Genomic DNA, 25,722 nt, shown 5'->3' with positions numbered 1-25,722 from the left:
TTTCTTAGAAACTTAATGATAGTTATTTGCAGTCTGTAGATGAAGGCAAGAGAATATTCTTTGTGAAAGCAACTACAGCAGTTTCTCCCTCTTGACATAGCAAGCAGTTTTTCTTTTCTAAAGTGTATTAAATGAATGACAGACTTCCCTGTTACTTCAAGGGGAGTGTGATTGTGCCTGGAATTCCTGCACCATTTCTGTTAGGGATGATCACACAATAAAGAGAATTTTTCAGCAGTTCATTAAAATGATATGTAAGGAAAGAAACGTTCAACTTGTGGGTTTAATATTTCCCATGTTAACACAATTATTATTTGTAAGCACAGTCTTGTATGAAGATGCCTATATATATGCTATTAAGATAGCATTCAAGATTCTTTTAAAAGGAACAAAAATATTTTTGAAGGGAATATTTTCCTGGTGTTGCAAACATGTCATCCTTCTGTGAGAACTGAGATGTATTGCATCAAATAGCTTCTATGCACAGTGATATAGCTCATGTTGCAGATGTTGTGGTCTGCAGTGCTATCAACACTGCTCAGAATTTGAAGTTGCTGAGAGACTTCATCAGTCACCCTTACCTCATTCCTTCTGTGTGCCAAAATAAAGAAACATATGTATTCCATGTGCCAGAATAAAGAAGCTGGTATGTTTTAAAAGGTGGTTATGTATTTAATAGTTTGGGAGCTACTTAAAAGAAATATATGAAAGGCTCGTTGGCTTTGCTTTTTCACCTTACATATTGGTTAGCGTTGTTTATGGTGATCTTTGTTCATACTGCACACTCGTGCTGTGTTCTTTAGTTCTCTGATATTTAGGATATTTTGTAATTCACATGACTTTGCATCAGGAGCGTGCATTCTGCAGTCAATATCTGTGCTGGTTTATTAAACAGCATCACAACACCTTTCACTCATCCTGATACAGAGAAAATAAGTGGGATCATAGGCACTGAGATGGGAAAATACTATAAAGGTTATCTTGGACACCTCTTGCCGGATACCATGAAAGTAGTCTGATCAGGTACAGAAGAAAGCTGGAACTTGCTACTGTATAAGATACAGATGGTTTTCTGTTTGCTTGTTTGTTTTTTTAATTAGTGTTTTTTATGCTTTTGGTGTTCATCTAATAATCGTAACATGCTTTGAGACCAAACACAGACGAGTGAAGGCCTATGTATCTTCTGTGGCTGTTGAAACTTAGAGGTTGCCTAACAAGAACAATGCATTGCTCAATTTCCTCCTCTGTAGAGACCAGGAATATGATTACAAAAATAATACAACTGGGCTAAAATCACCTCCTGGTGGTGTTACAAAAATTGACAGACACGAGCAGAAATAGAAGAGCTTCACAGCCCTAAAGTGGTAAACCAGGTCTCAGTAGTGTGGCTGTCGTGCTGGGGTGGTTAGGAAGCCCTTCTTCCCTCGCTCGTTCCCTCCTGCTGCTACTCATTTGCTAGTCAGCCGAGAAGCCTTGCTTGTTGCTCTTGGTACCCAGCACCTCGCTCCCTTCACAGTTTCCAAATTTTCAGTACTTTGGTGACGGTATACTTTCCTCACCACCTTCTGGCTTCAGTGCTCTCAAGCAAGGCCAAAACCAGTCAGTTACTTACACGGTCTGTACCTTCCTTTTTTCTGCTTATTCTTTCTGGTGGGCCTTTACTTGGGTTCTGTCCAAAAAGCAGTCCACTGAATTTCATGTCCTGCCTGGAGAATATTTGTGAACTGTTCATGATAGCCAGACATAACAGTTGTCTGAGACAGATTAGGGCTGACCACTACTTGGCTTGCTCTGGAATTTGGGACCAGATGTTGATGCAAGCGGTGGGAGCCGACGGTGCACATTTCGAGTCATTGCTGGTTGTCCTGGAAGACCTGGAAGTGTCGGCCTCCAAGTCTGGCAGAGCTGGGGGGGGCTTGAGAAGGGGTGGCCACTTCCAGCTGTGGTGTACGTGATGGCAGAGCCAGCTGGAGCTAGATGCTGGGAACACTTCAGTGCCAAGCCTGAGCTGGGCAGGAGGAAACTCATCTTTGGCTGAGGGCTCCGCAAGTCTCATCTTGGCTTTCCTCTGTAGTTAGATGTCCCCCCCCAAAAAAATACACAAAAAAAATCCCCCCATATAAAAAGGAAATACAACTTAAGCCTCTTAAAGCTTGTGATTTAGCTGCCAGGATGTCATGCTTATAGCAAGTAAATAATTAAGCTCTTCCTGATTCCTTTTCTGGCCTGAGATGGGATGCCTTGATTTAGGTACACTTTGGAAATTATTCTGGCTTTAGGTGCTGCAAGACTTGAGGAACTTTCCAAATGCTTAGAAATGAGATAAAAGAATGGGGAACATTTTTGAGAAAACCGAACAATGGGAAGGGTTCTATTATCAGAAACCTTTTCAGTACTGCCAAGAGAAGATGTGTCAAACCACAGAATAGCTCACCTGTTAACAGCTTCTACGTAAACTGAACTGACTGTTATTTCTTACTGCTATCAAAGGTTTATCAAGGAAACCTGTACAGTGAGAGTCCCTTAAGATTTGTCCTATCAAAAACTGCCTGATTCAAAGAAGCGTACTGCAAACAGGGAGATCTTTTCAGTCCTACAAATATTCTGGGCTGTTGCTTTAGCAGTATGAGAAATAACAGAGCGTCCAAAGACTCAGCAATTACTTTGTCCAAATAAATTATTTTTACATTGTTTTTATTCGATTCTGTCCTTTGATCATTAATTTTGCAGTGTATGATTATAATCGTTTCTCCTTTCATCTGCTTTGCATAGCATTGCAACTAGTAGAAACCAAAGAAAAATAACCTTGAAACTTTTGTTGGCCTGAATATGAACAGCTTCCACCTTTTCTCCCTCCCCCAGCCCAAAAAGCTGCCACGAAGTCACTTAGTAGGCTTTTGAGGCTGAATTTTCCTTTGTGGGTTTTTAATTGTTCAAGTACAGCTGTGTTTTCATTTTCCTGTGTTTTATTTTTTTTCTTTTCCCCTGGGAACCATCTTTCTTCATTAAACTGAGTTTGATGACCAACTTTTCTGCTATGTTGTGGTTAAAGAGTTGGTGGTGAGGGTTACATTTATTACACTGTCTATAGTTTTGTTCTCTGATTCATTCTGGAGACCTTATAATGCTCATATTCAAGAGGGCACTTTTTGTTTGTTCGTTTGTTCATTGTGCTTTATACACCTTTTGAAACTATTGTTCTCCAAAAGTAGATGAGGAAGGTTGGCAGATCACATTATGATTGAAATTTTGTCACTTGAATAGTAGGAATTTATTCTTTGAAACAGATATCACTCCTCTTGAAATCCCTGTCCTACATATCGCATTCAGACAGAAATTTAATATTTAAATGAAAGATATTTTTAAAGTTGCTTTTGCACTCTTGTTTACTTGGAGATCATGTAGAAGTAGTTGGGACATCTTCATTTCTGACTTTTGTCATAGGGACTGACTGATGAATGTATATTCACCTCTGTGAACACACTCATGGGTATTGTCTCCCACATTCCTTTTCTTCCCCACACACTATTCCTATTTTTATTCTGTTAATCACACTGTGCATAAATGTGTGATATGTTGTGAATGCATTTTGTGTCTTTTTTAAAGCTGCCATAGCATCAGGCTCAGCTATGTTAATGGCCAAATCTTCACCCACAAACATCAAACACAGTGAATTTATTTGTGTCAAGTGGATGAGAAGAGGCAGAAAGTGAGGAACAGTATTGAGATGTTCATTTGGGTGGGTTGATCCAGTCAAAAAAAAAATAAAAAAATGAGGCTCACCACTGTCTGAGGATTTTAGTTATGTGCTGCAAAACCTTCCTGCAAGATAGTTCTTGATGTCTTGAACTGCCTAGAGGGATCATGCAAATATAAGGCACTTTTAACATTTAAAGGGACTCAACAGAACTCCTCCCTCTGCCAGAGATGGATGACAAGCTGGTGGAAGTGTTCCTATGCTGCAAAAAATAATTTGCTTCTCCTGTGAAGTTCACCTGTAATTTGCAAGAAAGCCTACATTTTTTGTAATGACACAATCCCTAGCGCAAAAGTGAAGTTCATCATATAGGAGGGATGATGCCACCCTTCATTTTGAAGAGGATGTTAACATGAAGCAATGTCGCTTTTGACAGTTTTGTGCTCTATGTTTTCTACTTCAGCACATCAATACTTCTGTCTAATTGAGTGCCTTGTTTTTTAAATGTCCATCAGATGTGTGATCTCACCCCCTGTAAGACTTCTGATCAGTCTGGGAGAAGCCCAAACTGAATGGCAAGCACCATTCAGCATCAGCTGCAGTCGGATAGTTGAATGCCCCAGAACATCAAACTTTGTAACAGGAGGACAGCAATAGCAACCAAAATCTAATTTCTGTGGTCCTAATTAATTACATTGAAGATACCCAGGTATCTGTAGATAATCCCCTAAAATGTTTTCAGAGGAACATAAATGCCTCTCCCTTCCCCCTTCCTTTTGCCATTTGAATATCCCTGGCAAGCCATTGCAGTCAAGGGAGCTCATACAATACAGGAATGAGCATTTAGAGCTCACAGAAATCAGGTATCTTACTTCCACTGACTATCTGATTGTTACTGAATTTTTCATATGCTCCCAATCAATTTTAGAAGTAATCACTTTAAAAAAAAAAAGTTTGGATTTCATTCTGTGTTTTAAAACCATTTGATAATGGGTTTAATGTAAATTTTTATATACCACTTATTGTTATATCTGTCTCTTTGGCAATTTTTAAAATTATTTCTGCCTTTCTTTTATCAACAGTCAATAATTCTGACTCTCTACTTTCGTCCTCAATCAAGTCATTTATGGCTAACTGTCTGTGACTTTTTGAGCCAAAAAGACTCCCTTGCATGTTAGCAAAGATGCAACATCTGGGATATCACCAAAACAGTTTCTGCCTTGTTTTACTCCTGTACTATCCCAGCAAAGTACTCTGTTCGCTTTTTCAGTTATTCTCATGTCTGGGGAATTAGTCTGTGCGATTTCATCTTGAATTTCTCTTGATCTATATGAAGTATAACTTTTGCAGAAGGGAAATGCATGAATTTGTCCTTGAACATTTGTGGCAACGTTCACTTATACTTGAACAGTAATCTATGAAAAGAACTGAAGACAAGGCAAAAGGATGATTGGTGGGGTGTGTTCAATTAATACGCACATTATTTTCTCTAAAAGTGAAACCACAAAAAATTGGGGTGTTAAATTTATTAGCATGCAGTTATTTCCTCTTTGACACCATGTTCTTTAGATGTTCTGATGAGATGGTGCCCTGATATGGGTGGTTTATGGTTTCTTACACCCACACTCTGGTATTGCAGTGAATTATTGTTTTGCTCCATTTTGTTTCTGTTCTATGGGCTCCTAACTTGCTCTGCTTCTCAGATCTTATCTTCTTAAAATAATTGTCTTTGTAACCTTTGTCCTGCCCGTTACCCTTGTGTGCTTGTTTATATGGGAAGTGTACTTTGTATGCTTGACAGGACTGAAATTTTCTAACAAGGTATTTTTAAGTCGACACCAGAATTATATTTCTTACCTAAATATTACGTTTTACTGCCAACAATTATGGCAGTATCTGGTCAAAATGTTGTGCTTTTTTTGGTTTGGTGTTGTTTGATTGCTTGGCTGTTTGTGTTTCCTTTTTTTTAAAGAATTGGTAGCAAACTGTATTAATTCTGCCTCCAAGATTTTTAGTTCCTAAATGAGCTAATACAGGAGTGCCTGTCACGTGCAAGCCCTTAGGCTTCAGTGGCATGTGATGCATGATTTTTATCCGTACCTTCATTTTTTTTTCCATTTTGCTCATTGTTGTAATTGATATTCACTTTGAGGTCTGGCTATGGAGGGCATCTCATAGTTGCTGCCTACAGCCCTCCATATAGTGCACCAGCAACCTATACAAAGAGTTGAAGCCATGTAGAGATTATCTCCCAACAGAGAGATGTTACACCAGCTTCTCCCACGACTCTTAAATAAGTCTTTTTTCCCCCCTTCTTCCTTGATGCTTTAATTTTTCTTCTGCTTTAAACTCTGCAATAAGGAACTCACAGGAAACATGCAAGTTAAAAACAAACCCAGAAACTTTTCCAGTTGGAAATGCTCTGCTTACTAATAAACCACTTTGCTTTTCGGTCTTACAGTTCTCATGTTCTTTTGTGGCTCTCATGTCTTCAGTATTTGAGAACCTCAGATGAATTTATTAATTTATCTGTGTACTGATCTCTGTTCTCTTGCTTAAATAAGCTGCAGTTGACACAGTCAAATAGAGGCAAGTGTTTATATAAATAGATTTGTGCCTCCCTGGTTGAGAGGCGGGACGAGTGCCAGCGCTGCGTCTAATGTGGGACAGTACAGTCGTCAGGGTGCTCTGGCTTATTCTCAGCTGCCTCCAAGCTGATGGAAATAGCAAGTCTTGGAGAGCTTCCAGCCGTGCCTCTCGCCTCGCTGCTCTGCTCTTCAGCCCTGGTACATGGGGCAACCCCTGGGAGACCAGCTCAAATGGGCCATGGCATTAGACTTCAAATTGGTAGCATTTGTAAGATTTGCCTCTTCATTTTTTCAGTATCCCGTATATATAATCTGCTGTGCAGCCTGGGTTCTTGTTTGTACAGCTGTTTTCTATGAGTTTTCTCAGGGTTTTTTGGTGGGTCAATCTTGTTTATTATCTCACCCTCCATTTGGTTCTATAGTATGATGACATGAGTAAGTTTCTGTGGAAACTGATGTGTGCTTGCTTGAGGCCTGATCCCAGCATCTCCTTTGCATGTTGTGCTGTTTATCAACCACTGTAACTACTAAAATAAAAACAACAAACAAACACGAACAAAAACCTAAAAACTTCTGTCAGTTCAAATCAAAAATACAATCAGTTTTTCATAAAGCTCTTAACTGCCGAGTTCTTTTACCTCGTTTTGCTCCTTGGATTCAAAATCCTGGTGTCCAACTCACTATGTCTTACTATTAATAATAACAATACTAATATATAATAGCAATGGCCATCTCTTACTCATTAGGGAGTAGAGATGTTTTAGGATTGCCAAAATCTTTCTTATATAATGTCACAGAATCAGAGAATGCTGCTATTGTTTCTTTATCTCTGCTTCATCTGCTGACTTAACACAGTCCACATTGTAACTCATTTGCTAATAAAGAATTTAGCTCATATTACTTTCCATCTGAGATACCACGGCTAGTATAGCAGCCTATCTGTTTTCAAGTTGCTTCGTTCTCTTTTGTTCAACCCCAAAATATCCCGTAGGTTTCTTAGTACAAAATGATACTGTGATAGAGGCAATATTCCCACCCCCCCGAAGTCATTTCTGATATTTTCATTAAGTCTTTGCACTTAGGTTTTATTAATATTTTTGAGCATGTTTAACTCTTCACCTTCAGCAGTCTGGTGAAGGTGTATTGTATTGTTTATCCAGGCAGGCTGCGTATGCATTAAAGATGCTCTGGTTGTCTTCCTGGTGTTTTAGTACTTAGTTTGGTGCTTTTATTCAAGCAAATTTCTTGTGATGCACCTAGCAAATTACCTCTTCTATAAAAGTTAAGGAAGTAATATGAGAATAGATAGCATTGAGAGATTTATATAATGAAATGTTGGCTTTATTTTCTTCCTTTTCTGTGTATTTATTTTTCATTTCAATTCTTGGGATGGAGAATTCATTTAGGAAGCTGAAGCAAGAAGGATATACAGCCTGATGCAGGAAAGGTTCTTGTAATACACCATAGAAAACATATTAAGACAATTTAAGACTACTGCTGTCTGCAGTAGATGAGTCTTCACACCTCTCTTTGAACAACAGTGCAATAACATGCTCCTGGAAAAATTCCTCCTCTGCGTGGCAAGTGTGGAGTCCCGCAGTAAAACAGTGAGAACGTATTGAGGCTTAGCGTACTGAAAGGGATGCAACTTTAGATTTTTATTTTTACTTTTTGGTGGTCCTTTGGGGACCCAGGAGTTGGACTCGATGGTCCTTGTTGGATACCTTCCAACTCGAATATTCTGTGATTCTATGATTTAGATCACTGATTTTCTGAGCCCTTTCCATTAAGTGAATGATTTTTAATAATGCTAAATGAGTAAGGTAGTGGACTCAGAAGACGAATACAAATGTGACCAAAGATGTTTTCATGTAGGAGTCTCAGAGTGTCATACAGAAGCCCAGACAGAGCTCATTGAAATTCTTTCTTAGTGTTAGAGTATTTTGAATTTTACCTCCCCTATTGGAAGAAGAAGGGAAGTACCAGTGAGCCGCATGCCGTGTTAATGTGCTAGGTTTATGGAGACACATGCAGACCAGAGCAGTTTCTGATTTATGCTGTCGTGCAATGATCCTCTCCAGCTCATTTCCCAGCAGCAGATAGCCAGAGTTCAAAAGCTGGCTAAGCCAGAGCTGGAAAGGGAAATGTCAGAAGACGGGCTCGGGGCTTCTGGGAGGACTTTGAGCCAGGGCTCCTCCACGCTGACAGGTCTGTCCACGGGGCTTCTCTCCTGAGTCAGGAGTGGGAGAGTGCAGAAAGTGGCAGGAAGCCAGAGTCGAGACTTCTGCCTATTGGCTCCATCCTTTCCTCTTTGCTGTCTGACAAAAGCTTGGTGAATTCATATTTTGTCCATAGGTGTTCAGGGGGCATGCCTGGAGGCCTCTAATAAGTGGACTGGCAGCCTCCTAGTTTGAGGCCAAACACGCAGAATCAAATTGCTTCTTCTTTCTTACAAGCCACAGATTGCCTAGTTGGCAGGGCACTGAAGGATGCTAGCAGTGCTCTTGCCACACCTAGTATTTTTGCTGAACTTCTTATTCCCCAAATTGGCAAATTCATATCTAAAACGTTGTCCTCTAAATTAGCAGAGTTTTGTAACCAAATCTCATAGTTTTTAGGGAAGCATTGTATAGCTTCCCTTAGGATCACTGAATTCACAATTAAAATACAGTTCTTAGAAGCTATTCATATATATATATGTGTGTGTTTATATATATATATGTGTAACCCTAACCCTAGGATTTCTTTTACAGGCATTTTCCAAGCAAAAATCTCTATGTACATAGCTGTTGTTATTTTTGCTAAGCCACAGAATTTAGTATTTCATTCTTAGTTAATAGGCTAGAAAAATATTTACTTGGAGACATGATTCATTCTGAGTAATGGGATCAAACTAATTCAGACCAAAGCCAAATAAAAAAAGTTTAATTCTTTCATTTTTCATTTTTTATTAGAATGGTAGAAATTAAATGTGTGAAATTAAGATAGGGCAGAAGGGAATCCGAGTGTAAGCTGACCCACCTAGCTAGCAATAGCCTTGGTAGCCAATGAAAGCCCATGAAGGGTTGCAGTGGACCACATTCTGCTTACTTTCTGAGTACTCCTTGCAGTGAATTTAATGAGAGATGGACGTCATGGTCAGTAGGAAATGGGGCTTTGAGCCTTTGGTGTTGTATTCATAGGTGTGTGAACTGCTCTTCCATCATCTTAATTTTAAAATGTTGAAGTATCTCCTTCAAAAGCCAACCAAATCTAAGACTGTACAAGTAACTGTTTCATGCAGGGTTCTGGTTATTTTCATTTTCGTTTTGGTGAAAATTGAAAATAAAAGAATGCCAAAATGCTTCTTCACAAAGATGTCCCAAAAATTTGCCTGTTCCCTTGCCCAGAGCTGAAGATCCTGGAGGACCGGAGCACCTGAGACAGGCTGAGGAGTGAGCTGGCCCCGTGTTGCAGCTCTTAGAGGGGATTTCTTTTTTCTTGGGCAGCCTCTTGGAGGCTGGATTCTAAGACCAAATTGAAAATTGACCTCCCCAGAATCTTCCTGATAAGCAATTAAGAAACCAGTTGAAAAAGTAACAGAGGACGGGACAATTTTCCAAGGCACCCATTCCCAGATCCCCAGGATAAACCTTCCTCAAAGTCAGACTCCATGGAGCACTTCAATTTCCAACAACCAGCCCATTCTAATGAGGAAAAAAAAAAAAAAAAGCTTTCATCATAGCATTCTAAGTTATTTCTAGCAACAAGGTTTTGGCCTGGAAGTTACAAATTCATTTGTTCTTTGGTGGCTAAAAAGAAAAGTTCATATTTTTTTCCCCTAAAGATATTAAGGGGAATTCCTGTGTTAAAGGGAGAGGCATCTAAAATGTGTGTGCATAGACTGTGGTGACATCTGCTGGAGTAGTGGGAAATGGCAGACTTCAAAATTTGCATTGACAGAGCGATTCAAGCAATGCTATGCCAAAGATTGTTAATGTTGTGGTATTCTCTTGAGCCCGAGCAGTTTACATTTTACCCACAAAGGAAACCAGGTGCCTGTATAGCAGGATTTCTATGGTAATATTTCCAAGAGGACACTTAAGACCTGTATAAATACATGCAGACATAACCCTCTTAATCTGAAAACTATGTATTTTGGTCATGAAAAAAAAATATCTGTAGAGGAGGATAAATCTCTGGAAATTCCTTGTAATCAGGGCTGAGTCAAGAAAAGCTGATATCCTGTGAGGCAGAACAGCTCAGCTGGTCCTGACCACATAACAGACGTACCCAGCTTCCTGTGGTACCCTCTGGAAACTTTTCTTGCAGTTGAAAATGAAAAATTGCCTCCCATTTGGTATACCAGCTGGTGTGGTTGCTGTCTGAGGAGCAGCAGAGGAGCTTCAGCGATGCGATTTGCACGGTGACACATCACAGGATCTTTTTCTGAAGTGCAATAACAGATCTTTCATTCTCATTAAAATTAAGCAAAAAATGTCATTAAAAAAAGGGAATCCTAGCTTAAATCCAATAATATGCAGAGTCCTAAGCTGAGTCAAAGTTGTCAGATTGATAGACTACCGTGGAATCGTGGAAAGAATTCTGTTCCAGTACTTCAGCATAGTTTTAGTGAACTTGCTGGGATTAGGGAAATTTTTGTCTTATCAGGTGGATAAGATGTAGCTAGGGATGCAAGGATATGTATGTTGTGGATGTGGATGACTTGTTGATGCCCCATCCCTGGAGGTATTCAAGGCCAGGCTGGATGGGGCTTTGAGCAACCTGGTCTGGTGGGAGGTGACCTTGCCCATGGCAGGGGGGTTGGAACTGGATGGGCTTTAAGGTCCCTTCCAACCTGAGCCATTCTGTGATTCCATGATTCTATGTATCTGTTCTTAGCTATTTGGTTAAAATTATGTTTAACGTCTGATTTTCCTCATGTACTTCTCTATGTATCTACATCCTCTACTACTTGCTGAAATTGTGAGATGTTTGAGGGTCTGGCACTGCCTTTTAGATTTATGTTTGAAAAGTGCCCTCACAGTGCTATATTCTGAGGCATAATAATAAAATGAGTTGTGGAAGCATACACGTTTTAAACTGTTCTGCTGATATTTTTAAGTGTGTGTATAGACATAGGTCCACGTGTTTAGACAACATAATTTTTACAAGATCTGGCCCCTTCTTGCCCCCCGCTCCATGTTACTTACATTGAGCTCGAAGCCTGTTTGCAGCCCAGTCAATGTCAGTGCTGTTCTGTAGCCCTTTTTCCTGCATCTGTCATACTCCATTTGGAAACCCTGGTGGGCATCTGTGGAAGTTGCCAGTATAGGTCAGGTTAAAAGTCGTTTCACAGCTAAGTCAATTTTGTTAATACAACAACAGTGCGCTGGAGAGGTGGTTAGAATTACGGTCAAAATGAATGAATGGCTTAAATATAAAAAATGCAAAGCAAAATACGGTCTCCCCGATACTTCCCCACCCCATACAGTCTCTGTCCTTTTAGGGCAGAGCAAACCTGAAAAAGCTCAGAAACTAAGGTAGGATAGGTTATGAATTTCCCTGTCCCAGCACTTCTGTGCTGTTTGTTATATAAATATTTTTGTGCTTCATCATTAATAACTTTAAGAGTTTGACCAAATGTTAACAGGTATGACAGCTTTAAGAATGCTTCAAAGAAGAAACTTGTGACTTTTTTGTTTAATTGTAAATACAGTTGTGTTCTAGAGCTTTTATGAACATAAAATAAAATTAATTAATTTAACCTACTTCTCAGATAAATAGATTTGTCCTAAGCCTGTTAGCTGTATACAAAGTAACTTTTTCTAATATGTTTTTGTAGGTGGACACAAAAGCAGGAATGAAAATAGGACATGTTAAACCAGATACTTTAGAAACTGATTATCGTAGGATATTAGGTTCCAGTAAGCTTATAATAAATGTCTTTTTCCTTTTTCTCTCACTCAGGGGCGTGCCTCATTAACAGCTGAGAAAACTCGATTTGCACATGAACATGCTGAAATGAAAAATCTAGAAGATATTGTTAAAGATATAAAACCATCTGTGTTAATAGGTAATTGCTTTTACTTTAAAGCAATGACCTTATTCTTCCTTTGAAAAAAACTGGGGACGTGATTTCATCTGAAGACAAGATCAAGTTCCTCTGAACAGAGTTTACCTTTGTGTTATTTTAGAAAACACTGCGTGCATAATGGACTTCTATTAAGCACTTACACAAATAGTAACTATCCAAGCATGTAACACTGTTTTCACTCCAAACCATCCATTTTACAGGGGGGATAATCCAAGTTGTTTTAAACATCTAATGGAGAACCTTATCACCTTCCTAAATTACTTCTGATCTGATGTGGACACTGTAATACAAATGACCTCAAACTTAGACTAAGAAAACAGAGCTAAGCACATGCAAATCTGTGTAATTATGAGCCAGTTGTATCTGAATCTTCTTTTCCTTCATATTGGGGCCCCTTGCCATCTGTCCTTTGTGAAGACGAAAATACAGATTTTACAAAGACTTTTATTTTGTAAAAGCTGCAGGATTTTGATTTCAGTAAAGGATTGTTCATCTCATTGCATTTCGTTTATTGTATCTCAGTGACAGTTTCAGGAATGAACAGCAAATACACTTGAATCATTTCTATATATATGTAAGACTTGAAAATTTATCTGCCTAGTAAAATCATTCATGAGATGCTAGAAAATCTGAAATGCCACAGTGAAAATTATGCTACATGTTAAGAGCTACTTTTTTGACTGTGCCTTGACCGTGTGGCCCTTGTTTAGTAAAATCAGCTTTTGACAATGGTGATAAATGAAACTTGGCTTGATGTTTTCTCTGCCGCATAAATATAAAAGAAAGATGCTACATAAATATGTAAGACTACAAGATGGAGACTAAGTAGTCCAGAGAATTTATTTAGGAGTATACAAGTCTGAAAAAACTAGTGGAACTGAAGAGTTGAATGAAAAATCAGCAATAGTTATATAGAAAAACTTTTATCCACTCAAGTGTGCATACTTAAGGAATATTTGCTATAATGAAACAAGGATGTTTACTGTATGTAATATTTTTATATTTATACCTATGCAGCACTTTCCCTCAAGGCTGTATAAGGAAGGATCTTCCTTATAGATCCTGTAGAAGGATCCTTCCTTATAGAAACAGCAATGAAAATTAATCTTTTCTTTTTTTTTAGTTTGGGTGACTAGTTATTCAGTATCTTCCCCTAGGCAGCAGGAGTCATGGGGAAATATGTTGGTACTCCTTTTCCCAATATTTGACTTAACTCTGTCTCAGTAAATCCACATATATTTCATTGCCTGCAATTGCTTGGGGAAAAGCCTTACCCTAGCTGGATCAAATACAAAGAAATTGCTATTTTAATAACAAGGACAGAAAAAGAAATATAAATTGTTCTGGGCACTTGAATGTTGTCATTCTTACAAATGGTTGTCCAGAAGCAGTTTTGGAAGACATTAAACATTTGGCAACTGCAGACTTAACCAGAAATTAAGGTGTATAACAGGTCCTTATGTAAGTGAGTCAAAATCACGGCTGTCCTAACTGTTCATTAAACATACAGTGGCCCAGCTGATCTGGCAGAGCTTTTGCATCTGTGCATCCTTGCCTATTCATAGCAAAAAGAACAAAGAAGTATGGAACAGAAATGTCTGAGCAAGAAATGTTTAAACTCTGGGAGAAGTGGGAGAAGTCACAGATTTGCAACCAATTGCAATGTTGCTTTTTTTTTTATACTTTTTTTTTTTTAAACAGGGAATAAGAACAGAATTCAAAACCAAATTTGCCTTAGGCATTACTGTGCCCAAGTAATGGGCACAGTAAACCTAAACCAATCCTTGGATTCCCAACTCATATAGATGAGATAGAAATACAAGGAGGTTACTTACGTCTCAAAAACACAACCCTCCCCCCGCTTTTGGCTGGTGAAACATCTGAGGTTCCAAATGTGATACAGTGGCTACACTTCTACCCTGTAGCAGAATCTGACTTAAATGAGGTGCTTTCGTACCAAAAGACTGCCATTTAGTCCCTGTGAAAAACATTTAAAAGGGCAGACAGTACTGGAGAATAGAAAAAGCATTATTTTTAATCTCTGGTGGGATGGAAAGGGCTGCATTTTAAAAGATTGTTGCTGTCAGGGAAGCCTTAGACTTGGAACTGGAATGATTCATCAGCTGAGGCTGGAGATGACAGCATGACCAGCTTGTAGGAAGCAGAGACTTTCATTTTATTCTCTTCTTGTCATCACAAAAAGTTGCAAGCCGACACACTGCATTTGAGAGAAACCATCCAGTCTATTGTGTGAGACTAGGAGCTAGAGATGCACATATCTGCTCGGTTTTGGACTTATCTGCAATTAGGTGATACATTTCTATCATACATAAAGGGCAGGACAAAGGTGAAGTGAGAAATTTGCCCAACAGTACAGGGGTGTATAGGTCCTGTCATATGTTTGGGATAACACTTAAGGTTCACTGTTGCAAAATATTGTATAGAAAACTTTTTCTAACCATAAATGTTAGGAAAGAGGATGAACTGTATTTTAAACAGGGAGGTATGCAGTAAAAGAAACTCTGTTCTTCTAAGTGTGACGTGCATAACTTACCTTGAACTAATCACATTTGTCTGCTTGTTGTGTGTGTGTTTTTCTTGTTTAGGAGTTGCTGCAATTGGTGGTGCTTTTACTAAAGAAATTCTTCAGGATATGGCTGCTTTCAACAAACGTCCTATTATTTTTGCTCTCAGCAATCCTACCAGCAAAGCAGAGTGCACTGCTGAGCAGTGCTACAAATATACAGAGGTAACCAAAGATTAATATGTCTGGTACATGTAATGAAAATTAAATCTTAAATTTTAAATGGGAAAAAGATAAAGGGTGAAATAACAAATATTAATAGTGTCTCTGTAGATAAAAAATAGTTAAATTAAGTAACATTTTTTCAGATCTTACTGAGACAGTTTCACTTAAAAAATAATAGATTTTATTGGTGTAAGGCAAGACTCATTGTATTTATTATAACTGAAGTATCAGTAACTGTCCATCATTAAAGCCTTCTGCCTGTCTTTGAACTGTACCATTTATATAACACATACACAGCAGCATGCCTTTCATTTGAGATTTTATAAATACTCTTTAGGGTAAGAAAATACGTCAATAAAGGAAATAGAATCTTTAAAATAATTATTAAGAATTGGGGTAATGATTGACTTCTTACAAGGATTTCTGTTACGGAGGTACAGGTGGAAAAGAACTGTGTTTGCTTATTTATTATTGTCTTACGTAAGTGCTAGGAAACACGTCCTGTAGTTCAGTCTAGAATTTGCCATGTATGAGTAGTTGACTATGTATGTTTTATAGCGGCTTATGTCAGGATTTCTTGTCCAATACAGGGCAGTTTGAATGACAGTTTCAGTGTTTAAAAGACAAATTTAGCATGCCCATTCCCCACTGAAAAGAACACAATTATAGTGCAGTGGGCTGCATGAAGGGTTGGCTATAACGGGTAACAACATCTGGTAGGCAGAGCAAAGGATACACTGAAGCATTTGATCTGTCACCAAAGCATATAATAAGCAGGTCAGGAAAATACTGCAGGACTCCAAACTAAACAGAATATTCTTCTGAAGAGCTGAATAGCAACGGCGATGTATTTTAAAATGCACGTTTTCAGTTCTCTAAAATAGGCGTAGATATTTCTGATACAAAGTACCTCAAGTATTTAACAGTGACATTTATCACTTCAGCAGTGCTAGCATAAATAAAGGCTGGCTTCTCTTCTCCACCTAAATTTACTGCTTAAATTCTAGGGTCCTCCCTAGGTCCTTTGGGCTGGCAGTGCAGAGCCTCAGGGCTGTTATTTCTTCCCTTGATGCTCTGAAGCTACTGTGCCTGCCTTAGAAATGACTCCTCTCTCCTTGTGTACCAGAAATGACCTGGGAGTCTCTAAATGCAATGCTGCAGATGAGCCACTTGTATGGTTCCTCTCCTGTCACCTCTGAACGGCACCAGGTTGTGCTGGCCCCGGCCCTGGTCAGGGTCTTTCTCAACCCAGGTGCGAAGTGAGACTGGAGGCTCGCTGACAGCCTGTCTCTCACTGCTCCGATAGCATCACAACCCTGACTGTGTGCTGCTGAGCGATACCTGGCCTAATGCTCCGGTGAGCTGGTGTTAAGCAATTAGCAAAATGAGCCTTGTCCTTATTCCCGGGCTACCCCATACTCCTCTGTCCCCGTCTGGCGCCTGTGCACAGCTGGCCCTGTGCAGCTCCCTCCTGCTCCATGCGGAGGGGAAGGGGATGCCTGGGAGCACGCCATGCTCGTGTTCGGAGGTCCTGTGTGAGCTGCAACACCAAATGAGTTAGACTCTCTTCTTTTGTCCTCAGAACAAGTGGTATGGTATATATAATATATATCCATACAGCTAAGCTTTTTAAATCCCCCAGACAGGCAGGCTTTTCCATAGTGCCCACTGGGCCAGCTTGTGCCTGGTGCCTGGGACCTGTCTGGGACAGCAGCACTGCCTGGAATACTTGGCAGTACCCAGAAACCTGCTAGGAAACATGCGTAGGTTTATCAGTATTGGGTGATCACACACCAGCTCCTGAGCTGGTGCCCAAGCGCCATCCAGAGGTGCAGCACTTAGTGGCACAGGTATTATTTTTATGTGAGATCTGCTGTTGTTTTGGGAAAAAAATCCAGTAGTGTCAGCCAGTGTTACTGTGACAATATCGTTCCTTCCCATTTTACAGTTCTGGGTGTCTACTTTCGTTCCATGTACCCTTCCTTTGTCATGGACACACACAAGGAATAATTGATGCTGGCCTTCACTTCCTCATTCTCTAAACTGTAGATATAAGCTGTCTTACCTGAATAAGGCAACATGTACTCTGTGACATGAGGTAGCCATAGAGCATCGCCAGTAATCGCTAGGATCAGCATCCTGGTGCTCTTGAAACATACTCAATCACATAGCTCTAACACTCTGTTAGAAGAGAGATTAAATAGATGTAACCCAGCCTCCATGGTGAGCGAAATATTTTAAAAATATTTTTATTTAAAAGGATGAGCGAAATATTTTAACAACATACTCTCAAATAACATTATTTCTTTGGTTTTCTTGTTACAATACAGGGACGCGGCATTTTTGCCAGTGGAAGTCCTTTTGATCCTGTCACTCTTCCAAACGGAAAAACTCTGTATCCTGGACAGGGTAACAATTCCTATGTGTTCCCAGGGGTTGCCCTTGGTGTTATTGCATGTGGACTGAAACATATTGGTGAGGACGTGTTCCTCACAACTGCTGAGGTACTGTATTAAAAATCATTTACACTTCTTCATTTAGTAACTTGGTAATAATGACCAATGAAACAGAAATACCTAAACATTCTCTTTAAAATTGGAAAAATAATGGTTTTTGTTTCTTTGCTTGTTTTTTTGTTTGTTTTTGCTTAAGATCTTTATTTGCAAGGTATATTGGTTCTTTTCAAAGAGTTTATACATGTTCCAAAGGTCATCTGATAGAAACTTCACCTCCTTTTGGAAAGAAAGTGAGAGCATGACTTCAGTGTACAGTTTGCATACATGTGCACATGAGTTTAATTTTAGATTGAAAGGAACTCTATTCTGATCTGTTGGCATCATTTTCTGTGGAGCTCCTTTATCAAGAGATGGTGAAAGAACTCCATTACCTTCTGGTTCTTTGCACCTCAATTTGACAAAATCATGACTTCCAGTTTTTTTTCATATCCTTTTCTACATCGGTTATTCTCTTTCCTTGGGCATTTTTTGATTTAAAGACCAATTTTTATTGGTTTGTCTTCCTTTATCTCCACTCAGTGGACAAGAGAAAAACAGTGAGCAAGCACATTTGGTTTCAGTGATTGTTCAAAATCTGACATCCGCTGTCTTACAGTATTCATAAACTCACAGGATTGTATCTTCAGCACATAAGGGAGAAGAATGTAGCCTGTATTGTTTAGAATCCCTTCATCAAACAAAATAAATTACCTACAGCATGTGAAATCAAATGCTCTTGCACATTTTTTTTTCAAAAAAAAATCTCCCAAAGCTACAAGATGGTCTTTCTATAGCTGCTTCTCACATAAGATCTCACTTAAGATTAAAGAAGCTGTGTGAGTAGCTGGAGAATGCATCAGTAGTGTAGGTAGCACACAGAAGAAGCCTCAAAGCAATGCAGTTAGAGATTATTATGAAACAATCAAAAAAGAGAGAGGAAAGGTTACACCAGATTGCAAAAGTGGGAATGCCTGATGCAACTCTTCCCGCTTCTCTAAGGGGTATTGCATTCCAGGATTCCTGTTCCTTGTGTTCCTCTTCTTGGATTAAAGGGAAGAAAGTGGTCCTTTACTATCACCCTGAGGCAATTCGTAGGCAACATGATCCTATGACTGGGCTTCAGATGTGATATGAAGCTTTCTTAAAAGGCGGGCACTTGCACGCTGCCATAGCTGGATTTCTGAAGTTTTTTGAAGGTCCATACTATGGCATCTTTTAAAAGTTTACCAGCTGCTCGCCCTCTATGAGAAAGACATTCACAATTTCCATCTTTAAAATTAGTAAAAGGTCCAGACTGTCTCCACTGGCTTTAACCATCCTAGGAGGGCAATGATCCATTTTGTAAGTCTTGGGATAATTATATCCTCCCTTTAAGTCCTCCCCTGTAATTTCAGTTGGATATGGTGATCTTCATTTGATGGTCTAAACTGCTGTGTTAAACAGTTGTCTTACTTCATTCTAGAAGTTGCTTCATTTTGGTTTGGGTGAGATGGCCCCTATATATAGAAGGCTGATGGACGAAAGGTGACACATCTGTAGGTCGAACTGTCTTTTAAGTGGCAGTCTGCTAAGTCACCTAAAATCCATTGTGAAACGTAACTGTCAAGGAAATAAAATGTTATCAGAAATTTTGAGGACGATTTTAAATTCTCTCTTGAAATGAGTGTTGTCCTCTGGTAAAATCCCTAGTAAAGCTTGACATATAATTTTTTTTTCTTGTATAGAAAATCTCCGTTGGCATCAAGTTCAATGGGTGGCTATTTACAATATGCCTAGAATTAAGACTGTTCACATCTGTTCTCCCTCATTGTGTGAGAGGCAGTATGTGACTGGGGCTTGAGTGAGCTCGAGGCAGTTACTGACCTGACAGATTTCAAAGGTCTTTGCCAGAAGAGGTAGCAGAGGCATTAAGGCCAGGAGAGCTGCTTAGAGGCCCTTACCTGAAATTACAGTACAAAGCAAAGGCTTTTTTTTTTTTTCCTGGACTTTTTCAATGGTAGGGAAAAATCAAAACAGTTTCACGTTTTTTAGAACATTTGTTAGTGTTCGCCATTGGAAACGGAAGTGTCCAAGAGGCTGCAGAAGTTAAAGCACCAAAAAGATGCCTTTTTTAAAAAGGGACGTTCTCATTTTGTAGTGGTAGCTTACCTGAAAAACTATAAAAAACAAGCTGCCCAAGCTGCATGCCTGCAACTGCTGTCTTCTTGCTTTGCCACCTCTCCAGGTAGATCTGATGAAAGTCCTGAATAGCTTGTTATAACTACCGCAAATTCTACCTGCAGTGTTCTTTTCTTCATGCCAAGTAACACAGAATGTAACTCGGATTTTGATTGACAAATCTAAGGTACTGTAAGCTGTAATACCTCTTAATTGCAGGTGATTTCTCTGTGATGACAGGGGACATTACCTGTTCTTCTAAGTCCTACCAAACATAACAAGAAGGACAGGGAATGATGAACTAATGAAATATTCTTGGCATGTGTGGCCTACAGTTAAATTACTCCAGAAATTACTGCTATTTAATCCTTTCACTATAGAAAACGTCCTCCAAAAGCCAAGATGCCCCCACTTGCTTTATACCATTTGTCCAGCCTTGGCTGTCTTTCGCTTAGATTCTGGAATAAGGTTTAGCTAATTTCTGTTAGAAACTTAAATTTGTTAAACTTTAAATGGTGAAAATGACCATGCTGTGTCAGACCTAAGATCCAAACAGCCCAGTATCTCTCTTGTGAAAGTCATCAGTAGCAGAAGCTAAGGAGAAGAGGATAATTAGAGGAAAGGAGTGATCCTTCTGCTGAAAATGCTTCTCAGCACTCAGTATTAAACAGACTTACTGAGCTGGAAGTTTTATCCCGTCATGGCTTTCTCTCATAAATGAGCCTGATGGCTTTTAAAACATGTTTGTGCATTAGAACGTCTTTTGGCAATTAGTATCACAATTTAATTATGAGTTCTGCAGAAAAAAAAAAACCTCTCCTTTCATGATTTCCTTCTGTCTGATGAGTTGCATTTCCTGTACTAGCATGAAAAGTAATCACCTTCAGTTGCCTTTTGTTTTTTCTTTCAGTCTTCCCATCTCTTCTTTCACAAGTCTATAGTAATCTTCCATGTACAAAAACTAACCTTTTGATCATCCTTGTTACTCTCTACACCATTCAGGATTTTACCCTATTCTTGCTTGAAGTAGGTGAAGAAAAAATGCAGACAATTCGAAGTGATGTTACGTTGAGGATTTGTATATTGGTATAATTACTTTTTTGCTTCTCTTTTTCATAATAACTCCAAATGTCGATTCATCCTGTTTCCCACTTCCATTGACCTGATGTTCTCAGAGCTCTTCAGAGCTCTTTTTTTTTTTTCAGAAAGCACATGAAGAATGTGTCGTTCCCTTTGCAAATGTTTGCTTCTGTGCTTTTGCTTACAGAAGTATATCAGAAGGACTAGCGGGCCACCTGTATAGGCTAAGCTTGGCTACCTCTCCCACTTCACGCATCGCCCTAATCTTTTACGGCTTGCTTTCTGTCAACCCCATCACAAGACAGAAGTACTCTACTCCTGACCCTTTTTCTCAGCACTGCATTGCACTAACAGCAACTTGCTGTTGATCTCTTCAGATTTCATCTTTCCTGCAGAGACCCATTAAGCTACCAGCAAAAATCTCTTCTTCCAAGCTCCTCTTTACACCTTCAGATGCACACCTTGTTCTGTCAAAGGGCTGTGCACCATTTTTAGATAACCTAGTTTCTGTTACAGAAAGCAAAGACTAGATCTTATGTTATCGTAGCTCCACCTAGTGGATTTTTTTTTTGCTGTATTTCTCAATATCAGATGTATGTTTGCTCTATTTCTCAATATCAGATTAAAATGTAAACAAGTAGTTTGCCTTCACTAGTTATACTGAACAGGAGTATCTAATCTCTTGCTGCACTTGTTACCATTTCCCCTCCAAATGCAAAAACCTTACTGCACCCAGCAGGGTATTGGGTAGGTTACAGAAGAGAGCAGTTCCTCTGTGAACCTGGAGTTACTGTAGTGTTAGCTACTTAATTCAGACTTTTTACCTACTTATTCCAGGAGGACAAGCTGATGATAACCAGGCATCTCTTTTGAAGCAGGCCTAGTTGTCGGCAAGCAAATTACCTAAGGTCCTGTTTCCCACATGCAACAGAAAATGTAGGATGCAGTTGTTGTTGCTGTGTTTCAAGTATCTTGTTACTACCTTCCCTCAAAAATACACTTCATGCTTTCTCTGTGGGCCATGTTACCAGTTCCCTGGACTTCCCTGGTGTTTCCAGAACCTCTGGATGGGCCATACGTGTCTCCACCAGACATTATTTGGTCAGCATTTTCCTTCTGTCCACAGTGTACCCCTACAGGTCACATCACACCCCGCACTCCTGGGCCTCTCAGTGATGTGGCTCTAACCCTCTGGTGTATAAGCTAATTGCACAAAGATGTGCCTAAACGCTTTCTTGTTTCCTCTGAAGGGAACACTAAGGTGCCTCCACGTTATGCTTTTATTTTGGATCAGAATGGTCCTTCAGGAGCAAATTTCCCTGCTATCCCTACATACAGCACCTCGGTCCACAGCGCAGTGTGGGCTTGGGCAGGGAGGGGGACTGATTTCCTTCTGGGTGAAACTACATGGAAGGATTCACTCCAGGAGCAAGCCTAAAGTACTAAACTGCAATGGAAACTGTTTAGAAAATATAACAGATTTAAGAAGTCAGAGCTGGCACTCTATGAAGAACCTCCTTTTCCTGTTACTGTTACGTGCTCTCAGCTGTTCAAAGGGCAAGCCATGCTTTCTAGATCCGTTCATGGCTGGAGATGACTGCAAAACATTTCTAGTCTTGGTGGAAAGACCAAGTAAGAGTATCCAGGCCATAGAGGAGATGGTCTTCTCAGATGTGAATCAGAACTTCTGTATCATTCTTTGTTTTCCCTAATCAGTCTGGTAAAAAATCAAGCAGAGATCAAAATAATTTTTTTTAGTTATTTGTTATGGATGAGATGGCAGACCTACAGAAGCCTTCAAGTGAAGTGGACAGACCTGCTCTAGAAGCAGTGGGTTTTTTTTTGTCCCAACAAGCCAGATTTTATCATTAGACCCTGAATAATCTTTGACTTTGTTTTGCGTTTGACTGTATTTCTTCTTATGATCTCATACAAGCTAGATGGATGAGCTGGATGCACAAGAAGCGTGGTCAACTACTAGTAATTTTATTCGAAGCATTTTAGAGTGAAAGGTTTCAGCTCTATTGTTTTTCTACTTTTTTCTATTAATTTGATATTAATAAATCTTTCTTTTCCTTCCACCCTATCTACAAACATATGAGGGAATCAGGGTTCAGTATAGTCATAGCAAAATAGACTTATCGTCTGAGTGAGAAAAGGGCATAGCTCCCTACATTTCTAACTCTCAGGTAATTGTACCTAATGATCAGGCTGATTGTTAAAAATACCACCTAGGTGGATTAAGCAGTACCTGTATAATTTGCCAAAGCAGAATCATTTCGTTGTGTGAGACTAGATCACCATCTAATAAAGCTACAGCAGTATCTCATTTGAAGTTAAACACATCTGCTTTATTTCTAGGTAATAGCTGAGCAAGTTTCAGAGGAGAATTTACAGGAAGGTCGCCTGTACCCTCCTTTAGTCACAATTCAGCACGTGTCACTGAAAATCGCTGTGAGGGTAAGTCATTTCAATCTTTTCTGGCTTCTTTTGTTCCTGCTCTCTCTGTGTAATTGAGCATTTAATTAGATCAGCTAACACATCTCTACACAAGCTGAAGTAGATTTACATCAATCTTAGTCTAGAGTAGCTTCTAAATTAAATTTAAATTCATAAAGGTAACCCCAGATTTAATCCGAATACACAAAGGAAAGAGATGGAACTATGGCAAATGTTTATTTATTGGTGTGAAAGTGGAGTGATGTCTGCAGAGCCCAAACTACTGTCCACCAGGTGGGCACTGGTCCCCACGTTGACCGTCATGAGAGCTGCACACTCAAAGGCTTTTGGCCCTTCCTAATTACCAGTTGCCTGTTGACAGAGTAAATCACACCCTTCATCCAGACACTATTTCCATTTGTTCCAGCCCTCGTTCTGGCCTGTCAGAATAACTAACTACAGGGGGTGCTTTCTGTTTATGGCTCAGGTTTTCCAGAGGGAAGGAGGATTATTTTTTTGTTTGTTTTTTACTGGCAAATACAGAGACGATATGAGTAGACTTTCAGTAGCTGACCTAAACCTGCAGTTCACCAAGAAATTTGCCTGCCCTGGGGAGACAAAGTTTTCAAATAATGTGCCTATCCCAGTTCGTCCCTCAGTCAACCAGCATGTCAACCTTCTTTTGTTTCACAGATGAATGTCCAGATAAAAGACATCTTTCTCAGGTAGATGGATGTTCTTCAGACGTGGGAGGCTGCTTTGATGTGTTGACTGGCCTCTAACCCCTTCTAAACTTCATTTCTGTTGCAGCTATATCTGGGATGCAGTAATTGATTCTGGGCTTGCTGATTTCTATGTGAGGAAAAAAACAAGCAAATTTATGTATTTCCCCCAGCCATCTCTAGAATAAAACCTGTGCTCTGTGTGGGACTAATTTTTATTGTGCGTTTACCTTTGAGAAATCTATTATCTCAATATGGCAAAAAATAAACTTCTCTCATATGCAGGGAGCATGGAGACTTTGAACAAATCACACTTGTCTTACTGTGCTTTGAAGAAGATGGTAAACCAGGGTAACTTGCACAAAGAAAAGCAGAAATAGTATCTCTGTGCTTGAGGGTTGTGGAATATTTTATTCCACCTGAATAATAAAGTCTAAATATTAGTAGATGAAGCGAAACACTGTATTTAGAACAGAAAATGCATGTAATCCTGTAAGAGTTGAAAAGCAGCATGAGTCAGACTCAGTTAAACAAATGCAGACATCACCATATTCCTAATCTTACTGTATATTATCCTGAATCCAGCATAATTTTAGATGACTGTGAACGCCAGAAAAGATAAATTGTCGTCTTGATTTTGAACTAATTCCTACTTTTAAATCCTGTTAAATGTACTCAAATAGTTTATCAGCACTAATTAGGATTTCAATATATCGTTCCAGATTGCAGAGGAAGCCTACAGGAATAACACAGCCTCCACCTATCCTCAGCCCAAGGACCTAGAAGCCTTCATCCAGTCTCAGATTTACAGTACTGATTATAACAGCTTTGTGGCTGACTCATATACCTGGCCTGAAGAAGCGATGAAAGTGAAACTGTAAATATTTAATGAAGATTAAACAAATTAGCAGGAGAGAAAAAGCATTAAAATATTCAGAACATTTCTACCTAGTGAGCCTAAGAGTAGCTAATTTTTTAAGATGGAGAAAACTTTTTCTAAATTGTAATATTTGGTTAGAAACTCAGATTAAGAAGTCATATTAATTATACATGAGAAAATTAAAATTAATCTGAGAAATGTATTTGTGTTGTTTTTTTATTGTTATTGCACTTGAAATATCCTACACTATGGTTTTCACAGATCCTTTTGTTATCAAAATAAGTGGTTGTACCTTAAGTTCAGAGTTTTGTCACATGTGTCAGTGAGAACTTAAGCAGAAAATGGTACAATGGAAAATTAGGAAATATATACAATGACTGTTTAATCCATTACAAGTCACAATGTAATTTGTATAAATTGTCAAGCAAATTAAATAAAAAAAAAGGCAATTTAAAGAACAGTAATTTTAGAACATTTTCCACCAAAGAGAAGCCTTACGGGTCAGTCATATGTGGAGTAATGAAAATTTTCTAATGAGACCTGAACAAGCAGAAACTTGTGTTCAGATATGATTAGGATACTTCAATGTTACTTAACAACAAAAGTGAAATCCTGTAAATTATCACTGATTTCATTCTTCCCCAGCAAGATAACTGGTATTTTGATACATTGCAATGGTCTGGTTTAAAGTTCATGGAGTTACTTGCACTCCATTTTCTGACAATGAGAGAATATCGGGACATTATGAATAGGCTGATGCTTGACAAAGTATTTTTCTTAGAAATATCAGTCAGCTGGCTAGTAGGCTTCTTGTGTATTAAACCTAATGAATTGCTGTT

General features: G+C 39.1%; 1 protein-coding gene across 1 annotated transcript in view; it reads left to right on the top strand.

Moving 5' to 3' along the window:
• ME1 (malic enzyme 1) overlaps nt 1–25,341 on the top strand; it is a 180,403-nt gene extending 155,062 nt beyond the window's left edge. Inside the window, exons 10-14 of the mRNA XM_035559550.2 lie at nt 12,235–12,340; nt 14,968–15,110; nt 17,441–17,614; nt 23,204–23,302; nt 24,726–25,341. Of these exons, the coding sequence (XP_035415443.1) occupies nt 12,235–12,340; nt 14,968–15,110; nt 17,441–17,614; nt 23,204–23,302; nt 24,726–24,884 (681 nt within the window). The 3' untranslated portion in view covers nt 24,885–25,341. The remainder of the gene's footprint in view (nt 1–12,234; nt 12,341–14,967; nt 15,111–17,440; nt 17,615–23,203; nt 23,303–24,725) is intronic.
• Nucleotides 25,342–25,722: the final 381 nt, after the last annotated feature.

This window comes from Cygnus atratus, chromosome 3 (assembly GCF_013377495.2).
Source record: "Cygnus atratus isolate AKBS03 ecotype Queensland, Australia chromosome 3, CAtr_DNAZoo_HiC_assembly, whole genome shotgun sequence".
NCBI classification, from domain to species: Eukaryota; Metazoa; Chordata; class Aves; order Anseriformes; family Anatidae; genus Cygnus; species Cygnus atratus.
The sequence above is the reverse complement of the archived record's forward strand: the minus strand, read 5'-3'. Positions and strand labels throughout refer to the sequence as shown.